This window comes from Cyprinus carpio, chromosome B8, assembly GCF_018340385.1.
Source record: "Cyprinus carpio isolate SPL01 chromosome B8, ASM1834038v1, whole genome shotgun sequence".
Taxonomy (NCBI): domain Eukaryota; kingdom Metazoa; phylum Chordata; class Actinopteri; order Cypriniformes; family Cyprinidae; genus Cyprinus; species Cyprinus carpio.
This window is the reverse complement of record NC_056604.1, coordinates 12,853,779-12,870,624: the sequence shown is the minus strand read 5'-3', so window position 1 is coordinate 12,870,624 and position 16,846 is coordinate 12,853,779. Positions and strand designations below refer to the sequence as shown.

Here is a 16,846-nt window from a genome sequence, read left to right as displayed (position 1 = left end):
AAAGTATTCATTACAAACCTTACTTGACTGCTGTTTTCATTCATTTTATTTAAAACAGCAGCATGCACATTCTGCTATTATTTTCAGCTTTTCTGATAAAAAAAAGTAAGTAAATGATAACAGAATACTTTAGATTTTAGGAGACTAAATGTGAAAAATTATTTTGACTCACTTTTTTAGACTTTTCTCTAAATAAATATAAAAGCCAGCCGTTTGTTCCATTTAATGTTTTGAATAGACTGCACCAGGAATATTGTTTCCAGCATAAACATGTTTAAAAAGCTCCAAGTTTTCAACATTTGACTTCTGATAATACTAAAATATTACCTTATGGAACAGTAATAATACACCATGCATCCATAAAAGGTTTTATAGGAATCTTTAGAAAAGTTTATCAAAATGGGATCTGGTCTTACTTCATACTGAAGCATATTTGAATGCTGGTTGTTCAGTTGCTCATTTGAGTACTTCCGCTTTGTTTGTTGCAGGTAACAATTGTATGTAAGAGCTGAACTTGGGCCAGATTACATGTCACATGTTGTGGTTTACAGTAAGATCTAAATCTCTTCCCAAAACAACTAAAACAGCAACACTGGCTCACAGATTTCACTTTATATCCTCTAGGCAGAGTAAAATCTACAAAGCAAATCATTCAAAACCTGTTCCAGATCACACATCTATTGAAAACACAAACCTCTATCATTCCTCTCTGTATCATCATGTAGATCTAAAAGGTTCTTTAGGAGTTTTGATGATAAATGACCCAAATAAAAGAAAAAAAAGTGATGTATGACAAATGTTCTTAATTTATTAAATTAAATATTACAGAAACAAAATTCAAATGTCTGACAAAGCATTTAAGTAAGAGATTCTGTGGTTTACTGAATACTGAAGATTCTGAAGATTTGTGATTTTGTCAGGAAGTGATGCCACTCTTGGCTGACACGAAGTTCCCGGTGGCGAAACATATTTCTGGCGATCCGGGAGAAAACGTGTCATTCCAGAGCAACATCAGAACTCATATACATACATACACATTTCTGGCTCAACTATAACATTGTACATATATTCAAATACATTTCAAGTAATAGAGAAGTTAAATTTACATTCAATATCATATCTGAATGAGGCCGACTCCTGAATTCTTCCAACACATACAATTTTCATCTTTAAGCTCCTGCAAGAAAGGAAGGACACAGAATCCATAGCCAGCTGTCAGTCAATCAAACAGCTGCATTATGGGTTCCGTTACCATCCAAACTGCTGTGGCCATTTTCACCGACACTCCGGGAACAAACACATCCAGCAACGCTTCGCCATTTAACACTTTTTCATAAGGAAATTACATTTATCAAGTGTACTTTTATTAAATAAGAAAAAAGAAATGACATTTATACAGCTTTTACCACAAAATAGTTTGGTGCCCCTGCAAAAGAATCAAACTTGTTTACTTATCTTTCTTCATCTGTAGACTTGTGTCTTGAAAAACCTGTTCCCTATCAGAGAAGAGTGGGCAGAGAGAGGGAGGGAGAGAGGAGTAGGGGGGTTATGCAAGGTAAGTGAAGACAAAATGACAAGAGAGATTAAACAGGATATAAAATTGACTAAAGAAAGTCACATGAAGTAAAATGAAAGGAGGAACTAGCCTGAAATATGAAGCTTTCATTTTAGAATGAACAAGTTTGATGGCACATTGCAAAAATTTTAGCAATAACTAGTTGAAGTGATCTCTCTCTCTCTCTTTCCTTATTTTTTTTTGTGAAGATTTCCTCATAATTGCCAAACACAGTCAAATGAATGAGAAAAAGATGAGCAGAATGAGACAAATAATTGAGAGACAGTTTGTTTCAAAGCATATTTCCATAATTAATTGTTTTCATTTCAGTGCGATCTACTTACAAAAGAGAAGACAAGTTAACAAATGAAAGAAACAAGTGGAACAAAGGTGAAGAGAAATGAAAGAAAACTGCTTGTCACTGTGATAAACGACATGAGAAGAGACACAATGAACGGGACAGATACAAACTGCCAGGTATGACAGATTAGGTGAATTATTCTGTTACCTGTAATGTTCCTGTCATTCCTCCTCTTTCTCGCGCGCTGTCCCTCTCTTTGCTCCCTGGTTCGTGTGAGTTTTTCAGAGAGAGTTTGCGTATTTATGCCTGCTGACTTCCTCCTCAGAAATCTGAGGAACATTTTCACTTTCACTTCTTCAATAGACTGCCCACAACCTCCCCCTCCAAACATCTCAATGTCTTTCCCTTCTCTTTTTATGATTCCTGTCATCTCTTTCTTATCATTTTTATTTCTTTGTCTGTTACATCAAAAAGTGCTTCAACTATTATGCTTGATTCACTCATGTGATAGCAGGTGCAACATATATGTTGTTTATTAATTTTTATTATTATTAATATATTACATATCTTTATATAAATTTTAATGTTAAATATGATAATTTTATACATCCATATTTTTTTTTTCATTAAAAAAGTTCTGCTGGAAAGATAATATTGCTGCACACATCAATATATATCTGTCAGTCATTTCATTTTTGCTGTGTATAGAAGCGTTAAGATATCTGGGCCCAGCTGGGATGAGCTCACTAACGGGCCAATATCATATTTCATTAATGAGGAGCCACCTGGAGCTCTCAGCCCAACCTGTCCAGGTGCGGGTCCATTGGTAAGCATGTGTGAACGCTTGTTTGGAAAGTCCGGTAGTTTTGAGGTGAAGGCTGGTTCCCTTGAGACAGGCTTGCAAAATGAGGAATAACGTACTAATGTCAATGTTGAGCAGCCATCTACCCACACACCCACAGATTCAGGATTTGAAAACCAATTTATGATGAAAAAACACATGCAAGTGAAAAATTTTGTAATTTACATGACACAGGCACATTTTTTTTACAAAGGTACTCACATGCACCTAACTTGAACTGTCAGTTCTCGTTTTATAACAAACTTGACAGAAATCCCATTAAAATACAACACTTCCTGTTTCACAGATCAACTGCACTCAATCAACCGTTTTCTTCTCTGGACAGAAAATGTTGACTGTTTATTGCTTATAATGATGCATATGCAGGTATATTTTATTAAAGAAGACGAGACATATCTGTGACAAAAAAATTTTTATATTTTCCAACAAACTTTGTCAAATGATTACAATCAAAAACATATTTTTTGACATGTAAGGCATCTGATACAAACAGCAGACGGCATGCATTCCCCACAACCACACAAACGCACACATTCACACAAAACTGGCATATGACATTCACACATGGCTTCTCTCCTTGCTAAGAAGAAAGGCGGCTGGGAAGACGAGAAAGAGGAAGCTGAGGTTCTCAGTGTTTGGGTGCCTGTATGTGCAAAACCACGTGTGGAAGTCCATTAATGCAGGTTTATGTGTGTTTGGCTATGCATGTACTGGCATCTGTAGTGTCTTCTTCAAAACAGGCGCTTCTCATAGCTGAAAGAACAAAATCAGAAAAAAGAAAAAAAAAAAAGATCAGTTAATTTTTTATATAAGTTCAAACTTTTACATTATTCCATTCAAAAGTGTGGTTTCAGAAAGATTTTACATTTTCTTTTTGAAAGAAGTATCTTATGTCACAAAGGCTGCATTTATTTGATAAAATATATACATTATTACATTTTAAAAAAAATTTTTTCTATGTTATTGTCATTTTCCAATGCTAAAATGTAATTTACTCCTGTGATGGCAAAGCTGAATATCCAGCACCCATTGTTACAGTCTTCAGAAATCATTCTAATACGTTTTGGTGCTCAAAAACATATTCCTTATTATTATCAATGTGCTGCTACATATTTTTGTGGAAACCATGATACATTATTCTTTCTAGATTTTTTGATGAATATAAAGTTTAAATGAAATGGCAATCTTTTTGTAACTCAATAAATGTCACTTTTTTTAAGATTTATTTTCAGCATTTTGCCTTTATTTGGATAGGATAGTATTTCAGACAGGAAGCAAGGTGGGAGAGAGGAGGGGGATGGGACTGGGAAAGGTCCATGAGCCGCGACTCAAATCCAGGATGCCCAGAAGCACAACAGCAATATTGGTGCGGTGCCCACGAGGCTATTGGCACGACATAAATGTCACTTTTGATCAATTTTAATGCAGTCTTGTTGAATTAAAGTAATATAAGATTGGTAATGTACAATATCTTCAGACTAAAGGCTAATTTATACTTCTGTGTCGGACCTACGCCTTTACGCCGGAAGGCTATGCGTCAGTTTTCATTTATACTTCAGCGTTGTTGTCCGTGTCGACGTGCAGTACACGTGCAAACCGCTAGTATGCAGTGTCCATGGGCATGTTGCTGGTGTAACCTGCAGTACCACGACAAAAGCTGAAGAAGAAGCGGCTCGTAGGAGAAATATCAAATCATTAAATCATTATTTAAAACTACAAAAGGAGACAACAATGGAACAGGAGAAAATATGGCATTCTTTCAATCTCCACAAGGACTTGTACCATGGCAGATCAACATTGTTTGCCATGTAGTATAATAAATGAAAAGACACTTGTTCTTTGCTTTGTTTTATTTTATATAATAAAATAACTTTAAAATATATTAAAGTGCACATAAAAACACACAAAACTCAAGCACATACGGAGGGAGGGATTGTAGCAGACCAATCACAGCGCTTGCTGTCCATGTAGAATTGATGCACTGTTAGATTTTTGGAGAGGTGCACGTCAGCCTAAGGCGTAGGATCAACGCAGAAGTATAAATTGGACTTAAGTGTACGAATGTATAACTACCTGTGTAGGCTGTGCACTCCACCCTCCATCTGAGCTGACATTGTCCTCTTTTCAAACCTCAGTTCACCAGAATACATCATTGCCCTGAGAAAGATGAAGAAAGAAAGAGGGAAAAAAAGAGGAAAAAAGGAAAATGACAAACTGTCTCTCATTAACCTCAAACATATGAATATTTGGGTTTGTGTCTGTTTTAGCAGTGCAGTGTTGGGTTAAAGGTGCAGCGTATAGTTTCAGTGCCACTAAAGAAATCAAACAGAATTGGCAAAAATAAGAAATGTTTGTTTTGGAAACAATCATACTTTTCACAGTTTTGTTTGCCGTCACTAGTGCCACTGAAACTATACACTGCGCCTTTGAATGCATTTAATTGCCGGTATGTGAGTTATTAGTGCAATTGCGTGTACCTCAGCTGTGTGAGGCTCTTTGCACCGATGTCTTGGCAGGAATGCTGTATGCCAACGAGGAGATATGGAACAAACTTATGAATAGAGCCTTTATCCTGAACAGCCCCTGAAACTCCCTGAGCTACTTTAATCTTATCACTCTCACTGAAAAAGAGACAGAGAGAGATGACAGGGGGGTTAAGAGAGTGAACACGGTTTCAATTTATATTCTGTAGAACTTTCTCAGTCTAAGACATTAGCTTTTATTAATTTTTCATTTAACTACTATTCCATAAATATATCTAATTATCAAGCATTAGTCTACATAAGCAGTTGTGAAATAGCTAGCATATAGCAAAGCTGTTAAAAAAAACATGGGAACCTGTAATTAGTAGCTAAACTGTAGCAGGAACTAAGAGCAATAAGTGCACAGTATTGTATTTGAGAAAGGATTTATTTGTGTTTAACACCTGAAGTATCTGCTCTGTGAGCCCAAGTTCTTGTCCATGGCATCCAGTGAGCCCATCCCTCTGTACTTCTTCAGACGGATCCCATCCGAAAAGAAATATTCACCAGGAGCTTCAGAAGTGGCAGCGAGCAGGGAGCCCATCATTACTGAGAGAAACCAGAAGCAGAAGAGAATTTAGCTTCAATTATGACATCAGTCTGTATCTTGTGAATCTATATCAAACCCATATCTCACCTGTAGATGCTCCCAAAGCAAGTGCTTTAGCAATGTGACCAACTGTCTGAATCCCCCCATCTGCGATGACAGGCACTCCAAACCGCCGGGCATATTCTGATACCTTATACACAGCTGTTGCCTGTGGCCTCCCGCATGCTAGCACTGTGAGAACAATGAGAAATAGAGACACTTACTATCAACCTAAACTTGCATATTCTACAAATATTAATTATGTACAGTGGTGTTAAAAAGTGTTGGCCCCTTCCTGATTTCTTATTTTTTTGCATGTTTGTCACACTTTAATATTTCAGATCAAACTAATTTAAATATTAGTCAAAGATAACAAGTAAACACAACATGCAGTTTTTAAATGAAGGTTTTAATTATTAAGGGAAAACAAAATCCAAAACTACATGGCCCTGTGTGAAAAAGTGTTTGCCCCCTAAACCTAATAACTGGTTGGGCCACCCTTAGCAACAACAACTGCAATCAAGTATTTGCAGTGACTTGCAGTGAGTCTTTTACAGTGCTGTGGAGGAATTCTGGTCCACTCATTTATGCAGAACTGTTGTAATTCAGCCACATTGGAGCATGAACCGCCTTTTTAAGGTCATGCCACAGCATCTCAATAGGATTCAGGTCAGGACTTTGACTAGGCCACTCCAAAGTCTTCATTTAGTTTTTCTTCAGCCATTCATAGGTGGATTGCTGGTGTGTTTTGGATCATTGTCCTGCTGCAGAACCCAAGTGCGCTTCACCCTGAGGTCACGAACAGATGGCCAGACATTCTTCCTTCAGGATTTTTTTGGTAAACAGCAGAATTCATGGTTCCATTTATCACAGCAAGTCTTCCAGGTCCTGAAGCAGCAAAACAGCCCCAGACCATTACACTACCACCACCATATTTTACTGTTGGTATGATGTTCTTTTTCTGAAATGCGGTGTTACTTTTATGCCAGACGTAATGGGACACACAACTTCCAAAATGTTCAACTTTTGTCTCGTCAGTCCAAAGAGTATTTTCCCAAAAGTCTTGGGGATCATCAGTATTTTTTCTGGAAAATTGAGATGTGTTTTTATTTTGTTTTTTCTGTGCAGAGGTTTTTGTCTTGGAACTCTGCCATGCAGACCATTTTTACCAGTCTCTTTCTTATGATGGAGTCATGAACACTGATCTTAACTGAGGCAAGTGAGGCCTGCAGTTCTTTGGATGTTGTTGTGGGGTCTTTTGTGACCTCTTGGATGAGTGGTCGCTTTGATCTTGGGGTAATTTTGGTCGGCCGGTTACTCCTGGGAAGATTCTCCACTGTTCCATGTTTCTGCCATTTGTGAATAATGGCTCTCACTGTGGTTCTCTGGAGTCCCAAAGCTTTAGAAATGGCTTTATAACCTTTCCAGACTGATAGATCTCAATTACTTTCTTTATCTTTTGTTTCTGTATTTCTTTGGATCTCGGCATGATGTCTAGCTTTTGAGGATCTTTTGGTTTACTTCACTTTGTCAGGCAGGTCCTATTTAAGAGATTTCTTGATTGTGAACAGGTGTGGCAGTAATTAGATCTGGGTGTGGCTACAGAGATTGAACTCAAGTGTGATAAACCACAGTTTTAACAGGGGGGCAAACATTTCTTCACACAGGGCCATGTAGTTTTGGATTGTGTTTTCCCTTAATATAAACCTTCATTTAAAAACTGCATATTGTGTTTACTTGTGTTATCTTTGACTAATATTAAAAAGTGTTTGATGATCTGAAACATTAAAGTGTGACAAACATGCAAAAAAAAGAAGAAATCAGGAAGTGGGCCAACACTTTTTCACACCACTGTAGATGAGGACAATCATATGCATTGATAAACAAATACTCTCCACTAACTGTTGTTCTTACAAACATAGACATCCATACTCTCTCTCTCTCTCTCTCACACACACACACAGACAGACATATGGAGACATGAATGACTATGAGTGTATTCTATACTCATGCAGTCATGTGACTTCAGTCAGTGACAATCAACCAACCAGTAAACGTTACAGAGACAGTACTGCATGTCAATTCAAAACGACGCCAAACCAAAATGAATCTAAGGAATCTAAATCATAGCACTTCTTTGAACTTCACTAAGTTCAAAGACAAAAAGTTAGCGTTATATGAAATATGTGGATTTATGAAAGTGGAATTTTAGATGTGAGATTTTCTATGAATGGTGAGGTAACATGAGAGGAGAAGAAGAGGAGTCCATCAGCAAATCCCCTGCAAGTCTTGACAAACGAGGACAAGTAAGAAAGTTTCAAAATGGTTTGAATCATTATCTAAATTCACCTAAATCTTTTGCTCCACTGTCTGTTTGTGACCTTTCACAAGACCATCACAATAAAAAGGAAAAACTTGCAGTGGTGAGCATGAGATGCACACACACCTGTCAAACCCACTTATTATCTGTTCCAAATGTTGACAGAGTGGGATCTAAAAGTCTGAAACTACTAGTGCAAATTATACTAATTTCTTTAATCAATCTAACTAATTAAACATTATATTAATGAGTATAACAAGTGAAAAGTTGCATGCAAGATGCTAAGACAATGAATGAGAGTAGACAAGAAATGAAGACGGAGCAGCAGCATTGGAAAAATGACAAGTGTCAGCTTTTTACCCCAAACCCCCTTCTGTAATTTCTAAAGTCACACCATCTACACTTTGCATACTGTCAAATGAAAAATAAGAAGAAAAAAAAAGTGTGAGTTAAATTAACACGAACTATACTGAACTGTAAAACAAAGACCTTCTGCAGTGAGACCAATGGTTGTGAAACCCATAGCTATTTCTGCTTTGTTAACAAATGCACTTAATATGCTCCAGTGCTCTTACAGCAGCTCTAAAACCTATTTGGACACTTAAACCATATTTCTAGCATTTTCATTGTACAGATAAATATCAAAGCAAGTGACACATAGAAACATAATGCTAGAGCTTTTCTAATTTCACTTTCCTGTGCCAAATTGGCATTGACGTTTAATCAACGATTCAGCAGATGTATTAAGTTGTTTCCCCTCAAGTTCAATGTTTGAAGAAAGTGACCTAATGTTCACTACTGTCATTTTAACAGCATGTTTTATTCTTTAAAATAAACGTCACTTGATTTGATATTTGATGATACATGATACAATGACATTGTTTAAGTGTGCCTTTCGTGTCCAAATACCTTTCTGGCCACTGCATAAGCTAGTTCACATATGTTAGTGAGGGATACTGGGTAACAGACTTAGATCAGAGGAAGTGTCAGGAAGTGAACGCCATTACTGACAGGTTAGTCAGACAATGACAAGCATCCAAAACCCCAAAAACCAGCAACTACTTCTAATGATGCAGAGCCATTAACCAGTCAATGCAGCAGGCAGAGTGAGATAGTGAGCCAATGGGATCTGAATGGGGATCGGGGGAGGGACTTACTCGAGTATCCCGTAACAGTAGTTGGGGTTTTGGGGCTGTGGAGCTTTAAACCAGGAGGAATACTGAGAGGCACTAGAGAGACACAATTATAGAAAGGGAAATAGAGACTGAGAAAGAGCACATGGTAGCTCTGTTCTATAACCTTGCCTTGCTGCCTACATAAGCTGCTTTCTTCTAAGGAAGTATAACTAATTGTTATGGAACCTCGTAAGGAATGGATTTAGAATGCAGTACAAAGGCTGCAACTGTGTGCAACAGTTTGATGTTAGCATGTTGTTAAACTAACAGCATGATACTCTAATAAGCATGAAAATGTAACACTCATAAATGCTGGGTAACATTATACATTCAAAGTGCTTATCTATTTTAAAACATTTTCAGTTTTAAGTTTAAAATAAAAAATTTGCTTGCCTTGTCAGCCACTCTGGATTTATTTGCAATGCATTATGGAACTGTAATATCCATGAAGGACATATACAATTTAAAATAATATATTCAAATATTTAAAAATGTAATATATTTCTAATTTTCAATCTTTAATGTCACATGATCCTTCAGAAAGTATTCTAATATGCTGGTTCTTTTTGTGTTTTACTCTCAATTTACTGTGTCCTTGCTGGATAGAAATATTAATTTCTTAAAAAAAAAAAAAAAAAAAAAAATTGTGACTAGTAGAGTATCTTAGAAGGCAGTATAATTATGCCTACCTTCTGGAACAGTCAGTTTGCAAGGTTTTGGAACAGAGCTGATAAAAAAAACGGAACTGATGCAAGTAACAAAAACAACCGGTCAAAAGAAAGAAAATATGCCATAGAGACAGTCAAAGAAAGCACAAAAGAAGGGAAGACTGAGGAAATAAAAAAAGGTGTCAAAAGAAAGTAAAACTGTCAGAAAAGAGAAAGGAAGACCCTCCACTGCCATACTCCCATCATTCAGAGTGACAGAGAAAGACATTTGTCACAGAATTATACAAACAGATACAGACACATATAGACACACACATACCTATTAATTTTTAGACAAAACCCACAGAATATAGAATAATACCTACACGATACAAACAAAAATAGGAGAACTTTTCTCCACAGATTCTAAAACCCCAGAAAAATGCTGGAAAAGAGGAAACAGGGCAGTGCGGATAATCTGGACAATTACCTTGCAGACCAAAACTGCAGGGATATTTGGGAAATGGCAGACAATTTGGACTGCTCTAACCATGTTAAAAGAAAACCAGAGGAGGCACTGGACATTAGCTGCTCTCTCTAGAATGACTGGATATACAAATACAGCCTGTGATTGGCTGAGGGGCAAGCAGTCAGGCGTGGGAGTGGTGGACTAACCTTCTTGTGTGATGCAGATAGAGCCGCTGCCCATTCCCACTCTGAGAGCATCCGCTCCGGCATCAATCAAATTCTTCGCCTGAGCCGCAGTCACAACTACAACAGACAGACAACCCATGTTAACTGTGTGTTTGCAGATATTATGTTCAAAAAGTTTGTGTTTAAAACTAACCATTGCCGCCGATGACTTGTAGGTTAGGATATTTCTCTTTTATGTACTTAATCATATTAATCTGAAAGATGGAATTTCCTTGGGAAGAGTCCTAAAGTGAGCAGAGAGATGATAGGTAACCAAAAAGGACAAAAAATAAACCATCTTCAAGAACTGATTCACTGAAAAACATTAAGCTCAAAACAGGCCTCACCAGGACGACTACGTCTACACCAGCCTGCACCAGCAGGTCGAGTCTGTATTTGTCATCATTGTGTGTTCCGATGGCAGCACCACAAAGCAGCTGTTTACGACAGTCCTTTGAGGCCAATGGGAAATCTCGGTTCTTCTTCAGATCTGTCCGAGCAATGATGGCCACCAAACAGCCCTCCTCGTTTACTATAGGAAGCTTACCTATGGCAAACAAACACTGAGTGTGAGAGCTTCACATGGGGGAATTATCTTGCAGCATTCTGACTTCATTCCAAACTTGGTTTTATCAGACTGATTCAATAATGATAACTCATGAATCTTTTTGAGAGATTCGACATTTTTACTTATTTATTTGGTTGTTTTATACCATGTCAGTGGCTTTATTTATGGCTGAAATCACTAACATAGGCAAATAAACAAATTAATAAACCTTTAAAAGGAGATATGAAATGGATATACAGAATCAATAATTTACAAACAAAATAATAAAATGTATTAATATTTAAAAGACAGGAGTGCATTTAGAATAAAAATTCTAGACATTTTCCTATTGACACTTTACTAAATGCATTATTTAAAATAAATGCTGTTTTTGAACAGTAATGTATACTGGATACAATAAGCAAAGATGCAAGATCACTGTTTTGCGATTATTTTGTGGCATGCCACTGCTAAGAAGTGGTGCACGAAATACTGCTATATAGGTTAATGAATAATTAACATTCATATAAAAGTTTTATTTGGTTCAAGGATTAATCCAGAACTTTCAAAAGGGTAAAGAGCTCTCATAAACACTTAAAGTCTACCCCACCTTTTTTGCTTCTCTGGAGGATTTCGTTGGCCTCTTTCAGTGTCACTCCTGCTGGAGCTACAACCAGGTCCTCCCTTTTAGTCATTACCTGAGAGAAGGAAAGTTGAAAAGGAAAGGTGAGCTGAGTTCAGTAAAAACTGCTTAGCCCGTCATCCTCTGTTAAGCCCCACCCACCTCACTGAGTGGCAGGTCATGCTCTGACTCTTTGAGGAAGTCAATATCTCGTGATGAAATGATGCCGACCAGACGTCCGCCCATCTGTCCGTTGTCAGTGATCGGAATCCCACAGAATCCATGCCGAGCTTTTGCCTGAAATACGTCTCTTACACGCTCGTTGGGACTCATCACCACCGGATCCGTAATGAAACCCTGTTCGTACCTCTAAACGGGGGTTGATCGAAAGGGAGGGAGAAAAGTCGAGTGATGTTCTATTAGGCATTTCTACTTGGGAGTCACCTCAATGGATATCACTTAAAGGGATACTCCATCCCAAAATGAAAATTTTGTCATTAATCACTTACCCCCAGTCGTTCCAAACCCGTAAAAGCTTTATTTGTCTTCGGAACACAATTTAAGATATTTTGGATGAAAACCGGGAGGCTTGAGACTGTCCCATAGACTGCCAAGTAAATAACTGTGTCAAGGTCCATAAAAGGTATGAAAGTCGTCGTCAGAATACTCCATCTGCCATCAGACGTGCGATCTGGGTTATATGAAGTGACGGGAACACTTTTTGTAAGCGAAGAAAACAAAAATAATGACTTTTTTCAATAATTCCTTTGTCAACGGTCTCCTCTGTCTCTCTCCATATCACTGTATGCTGTGTATGCTCTTCTGTATCATCCTTGTGGCAAAAAAAAGTGTTCCCGTCGCTTCATATAACCCAGATTGCACGTCTGATGGCAGATGGAGTATTCTGACGACGACTTTCATACCTTTTATGGACCCTGACACTGTTATTTACTTGGCAGTCTATGGGACAGTCTCAAGTCTCCAGGTTTTCATCCAAAATATCTTAAATTGTGTTCCAAAGACAAACAAAGCTTTTACAGGTTTGGAACGACATGGGGGTAAGTGATTAACCTTTTCAGTGGTGAGTTTAAAATATTCTAGCGGTCCCCCCAGAGTGAGTTTTTTTAAGACGACCGTTATTTTAGAACGTTCCCCTTACTGTTTCCATGGCGACGTGTCAGGCTTGTCACGTGACACACCGCGTCTACAATAACACTGTATGACAGATGGATCGCTTTTATTTCGTTTTTCCTTTTTTAATTTAAAATATTCACAAACTTGCATACCATGTAATGAACAATCTGATATTCCGATTCATAAATATATGTAAATGAGTGTGTTTTGTCGTTTAAAAACCTTTCTAAATGATTTTGTTTGTGATGTGTAATGTGAGATGGTGTCTTGTCTGTTTGTTCGCGCTGCAGTGCAGAGAGTCCTGTCAGTCGGATTTACAGCCGTTAATTCATCAGTTTCTCCCGAAATACAGGTAATAAGTGGCCGATGAACTGGGTGAAGAATAGAGTGAACTTTATATTTATAGTTACTTACACTATGTGTATCTGATATGAATAAAAAACGTCTGCAAATTAAATTTGAATGGATTATTATTGTTGCTTCCATAGACATATGCGTGTACTTTTCAACTCTAAATGTATTGTTTTCCTGGTATTTATGTGTATTTAAATGGTCTGAAACCTAAAATATGCATTATGTGGTTAATAATACTGCATAGTTGTGATAATATGACAAGAGCAGTGGACGTCTCTTTCTGGCTCAGCGCCAGCCAACGCGCGAAAAACGCAGTTTGAATTTGGCAGTTATGCGACGTCACCGAACGTTCTAAATCCCATATGTGGGACCATACTCTCAGGGGCACGGAAATAAGAATCCCATATGTGGGACCGTACCGCTCAAAAGGTTAATGACAAAATTTTCATTTTGGGGTGGAGCATCCCTTTAATACAAAATGAGGTGTGGATTTCTCATCCACAAGGATGCTGTTGCAACTACAGGGTAAGGGTCAGAAGAAAAACAGATATTGCGAATGAGAGAAGAAACCTGGTACAAACATAAAGAGACAAGAGTCAAAGACAGCGATGTGAAGAGACTCACCTTGACCTTGCGGACTTCATTAGCCTGGAACTCTGGTGTGCAGTTATGATGAATTAAGCCAATCCCACCAGTCAGCTGTGACAACACATTATCAAATTAGACTTTAGAACAAAACACAACACACATAGATAGTCGATCTTTGTAAATTTAGGTTTAAAGACTAAATTTAAGTTTAAAGACTCTTGGGGAGTTTTGGGGAGAAAGGACAGGAGATTTGCAGAAAAAAGCTCCACTTAGCTCCACTTACCTGGAAGAGGAAGATTGCAAATTTTAGATGTGTATGTCTGCTAAGACTTTTATTTTGTCAACTTTCAGAAGAATACTTGTAAAGATGGTCTAAAAGCTAATGGACATCTTCAAACTCTTTATCTTGATTCATAGGTATTTTAATGGCTTCATTGATATTAAAATATGTGGTAGCATATTTGCAAATTAACTTTTCTTTTGTAATATGCATACATACAGATAATTGTGCTTATATCAAAATACCTATAATAGTAAGAGCACTTTCTGTGGTGGACTCTTGTGTCAGTCATTCTCTTACCGCCATAGCAATGGCCATGCCAGACTCTGTGACTGTATCCATGGGTGACGAGACCAGTGGAGTTTTCAGTGTGATTTGTTTGGTTAGCGCTGATGTCAGGTCCTACAGAGAGAGCCAATCAAATTAAACCACAGAAGGTATACAAGAATCATCATCCATCCAACAGTAAAAAATTAACTACTGTACAAAAGTTGAGTGTTTCACTTACCACTTGGTCAGCTGTGAAGTCAATGTACCCAGGCAGAATCAGGAAATCACTGAAAGAGAATGGAGAAAAGTGGGCAAAAATGTGAGCGAGATTAATTAATTTATAGCTGCTGCAAGTAAATTTTTAAACACATATCACTATTACTTTACAGATAAAGGTGTCCTGAGAAATAATACTTGTCTCTGTGACAACACCACATTGGACTAGCCAATCAGAAATTTCTATAGGTGGCTCTCACCAATAGCAAGAGTTTGGGGCGGGGCTAACTGTTTGACCAACCAATGAGTGCAGTGGAGTAGAGTGTTTGGGAAACATAATTGGAGACTGTGTGTGTATTTAGAAACATTAACAGTATATTTTTTTGCGATTCTGCAGTAATCGCAATGATTCAGTGAGTTTTTGATGAGTACAGATTCGCCAGCATTCAACTCTTTCAACTCACTTATCTCGTACACAACGACTCTAACATATACCACGTTGAGTATGTTCCAAAGACAGTCATTTTATCTATTATATGTCAGTCACATATCATGTTGTTTACGAGTGTCAAGCAACACCCTGTTTATGATAAAAACCGAGTACGTCAATGCTGCAGCCTCATCATGTCCAATGTAAACAGTGAATTAGCGTACAACTCTAGTGTTAGATGGTAAACAGAAAGGAGTTTCTAGAAAAAACTTGCACCTGCCAGGGATAGGCTTTCACTCGGGGACATGGCATGCTTTACATGGCACCAGAGAATTTTTAAAGAGAAAACAACCACAAAATACTTCACAAAGCTAACCCTATTTATAGCACATTTGGAGGGCCTGGCGTGGAAGACAGCGATTAGTTTTGGTACGAGAAAAGCTGCTTGGGGTGTCAGTGGTTTAAGAATAGACTGGTAACTCTGCTTCTCTGTACTTGGCAAAATGTAATGACAGCAGATGATGAATCACCCTCAGTTCATCAGTCACTCTAAGATGTCCTTCCAACCTGACTTAACCTTGTGAACCCACACTGACATGCGCCCTCCATAGTGATCCGTCTATGTAGTACTGACCCACGTGAAACATAGTTGCATAATAGATAAAAAAAAAACGTGTGCTGTCTGTCACTTATGCTGGATGTCAAACCAGACAAATGTGGACCAACAACGACACCTACATGCAGTTCAGCTTATGTTAGCTGTTTTAAATGAGGCTGTATACTGTGTAAGTACATCTGCAGTTATGACAGGCAAGAGTGTTTGATGTTTAACAAACAGCAAACATATGGACATTGCAATGAGACACAAGTAATTACTTATAGGTAAGGCCGTCTCCGCAGTTGAAGAGCTGCTGTCCGGTTAGACCGTCGTCAGGCACGTAGCCCGTCTGTCCGCTGATTAAATAATCCGCCATAGCGCATAAAAAACGTAAAAGTCCAAATTTCTCACAGGATGCGTGTTTTTCAAGACGGCGACACACAGTCCGGTGAGTGATGTTCTCCTCGGAGCGTCAATCAAAAAGACACAGTCTTTGCGACACCTTATGACATTAAATGTAGAAAAAAGCTTAGGTTTCTGTGAAGAAACTAGTCTGAATCAAAGAAAAGCCAACACGCTCTTGTTTTTGGGACTGAAGCTGACCCGTGGAGCCCACAAGCATCACACGTGTCTCTCTGTAGGACGACCTCGTCTTCCGCAGATATAAATAAGGTGTCTTCGTACGTCACTTCCGGGCTGTAGCAGGGTGGCGTTTATTCGCTAAAACTGTGTTATAAAATATTCCTGAATAAAGGCGACAGAGGGTCACCTCTTCACCCTGAGATGCAGTAGAAGGGTGGGGTGTTCGTTTGTATCGTCGTTCTCGTTATCTTGCTAGCACACGTGTTCAGCATGAGGGGAACTTCTTCGATTTAAATTTATCTCTTGCGCTCTGTTGCTGCCTTTATTTGGCTCGTATGAACTGACCTAAATATGCAGGCCCGGGAGCGCGCGAGGACGCCTCATGCCCTTCGAGTGCGCGCAACGACCATTTGAAGACTGTTTTTACTGTGAAATTATTTTCTTAATATTTACTCTATTAGGGCAGCAATAAAAAATACAGTAATAAAATCAATGTTACACATTTACATTCACTTCTTGTCAGTAAAAGCAATTATTTTGTATAAGGGTCATTCCTAGCAT

At 38.1% G+C, this 16,846-nt stretch overlaps 1 protein-coding gene and 1 long non-coding RNA gene across 4 annotated transcripts; one reads left to right on the top strand and one right to left on the bottom strand.

Moving 5' to 3' along the window:
* The first annotated feature begins 1,371 nt into the window (after window positions 1-1,371).
* On the top strand, window positions 1,372-2,969 carry LOC122138242. Its single transcript, XR_006155435.1, has 3 exons — window positions 1,372-1,555; window positions 1,886-2,032; window positions 2,565-2,969. It is a non-coding gene; the product is annotated as an uncharacterized LOC122138242 (long non-coding RNA).
* Window positions 2,970-3,115: 146 nt separating this feature from the next.
* LOC109112271 (inosine-5'-monophosphate dehydrogenase 2) lies at window positions 3,116-16,512 on the bottom strand. Of its 3 annotated transcripts, XM_042729831.1 has the most exons (16): window positions 16,307-16,502; window positions 15,982-16,205; window positions 14,698-14,746; window positions 14,490-14,591; window positions 13,946-14,020; window positions 11,996-12,202; window positions 11,822-11,909; window positions 11,012-11,211; window positions 10,819-10,909; window positions 10,647-10,742; window positions 9,307-9,378; window positions 5,878-6,021; window positions 5,645-5,789; window positions 5,196-5,339; window positions 4,792-4,875; window positions 3,116-3,471 (listed from the first exon to the last, which is right to left on the bottom strand). In XM_042729831.1, exons 2-16 carry the CDS (start codon window positions 16,077-16,079, stop codon window positions 3,450-3,452), a joined length of 1,617 nt encoding a protein of 538 aa, XP_042585765.1. In that variant the 5' UTR covers window positions 16,080-16,205; window positions 16,307-16,502; the 3' UTR covers window positions 3,116-3,449. The 3 variants fall into 3 exon arrangements, with proteins under 3 accessions (XP_042585765.1, XP_042585767.1, XP_042585766.1); XM_042729833.1 differs by lacking the exon at window positions 5,196-5,339 and having other exon boundaries at window positions 15,982-16,512; XM_042729832.1 differs by lacking the exon at window positions 9,307-9,378 and having other exon boundaries at window positions 15,982-16,494.
* Window positions 16,513-16,846: the final 334 nt, after the last annotated feature.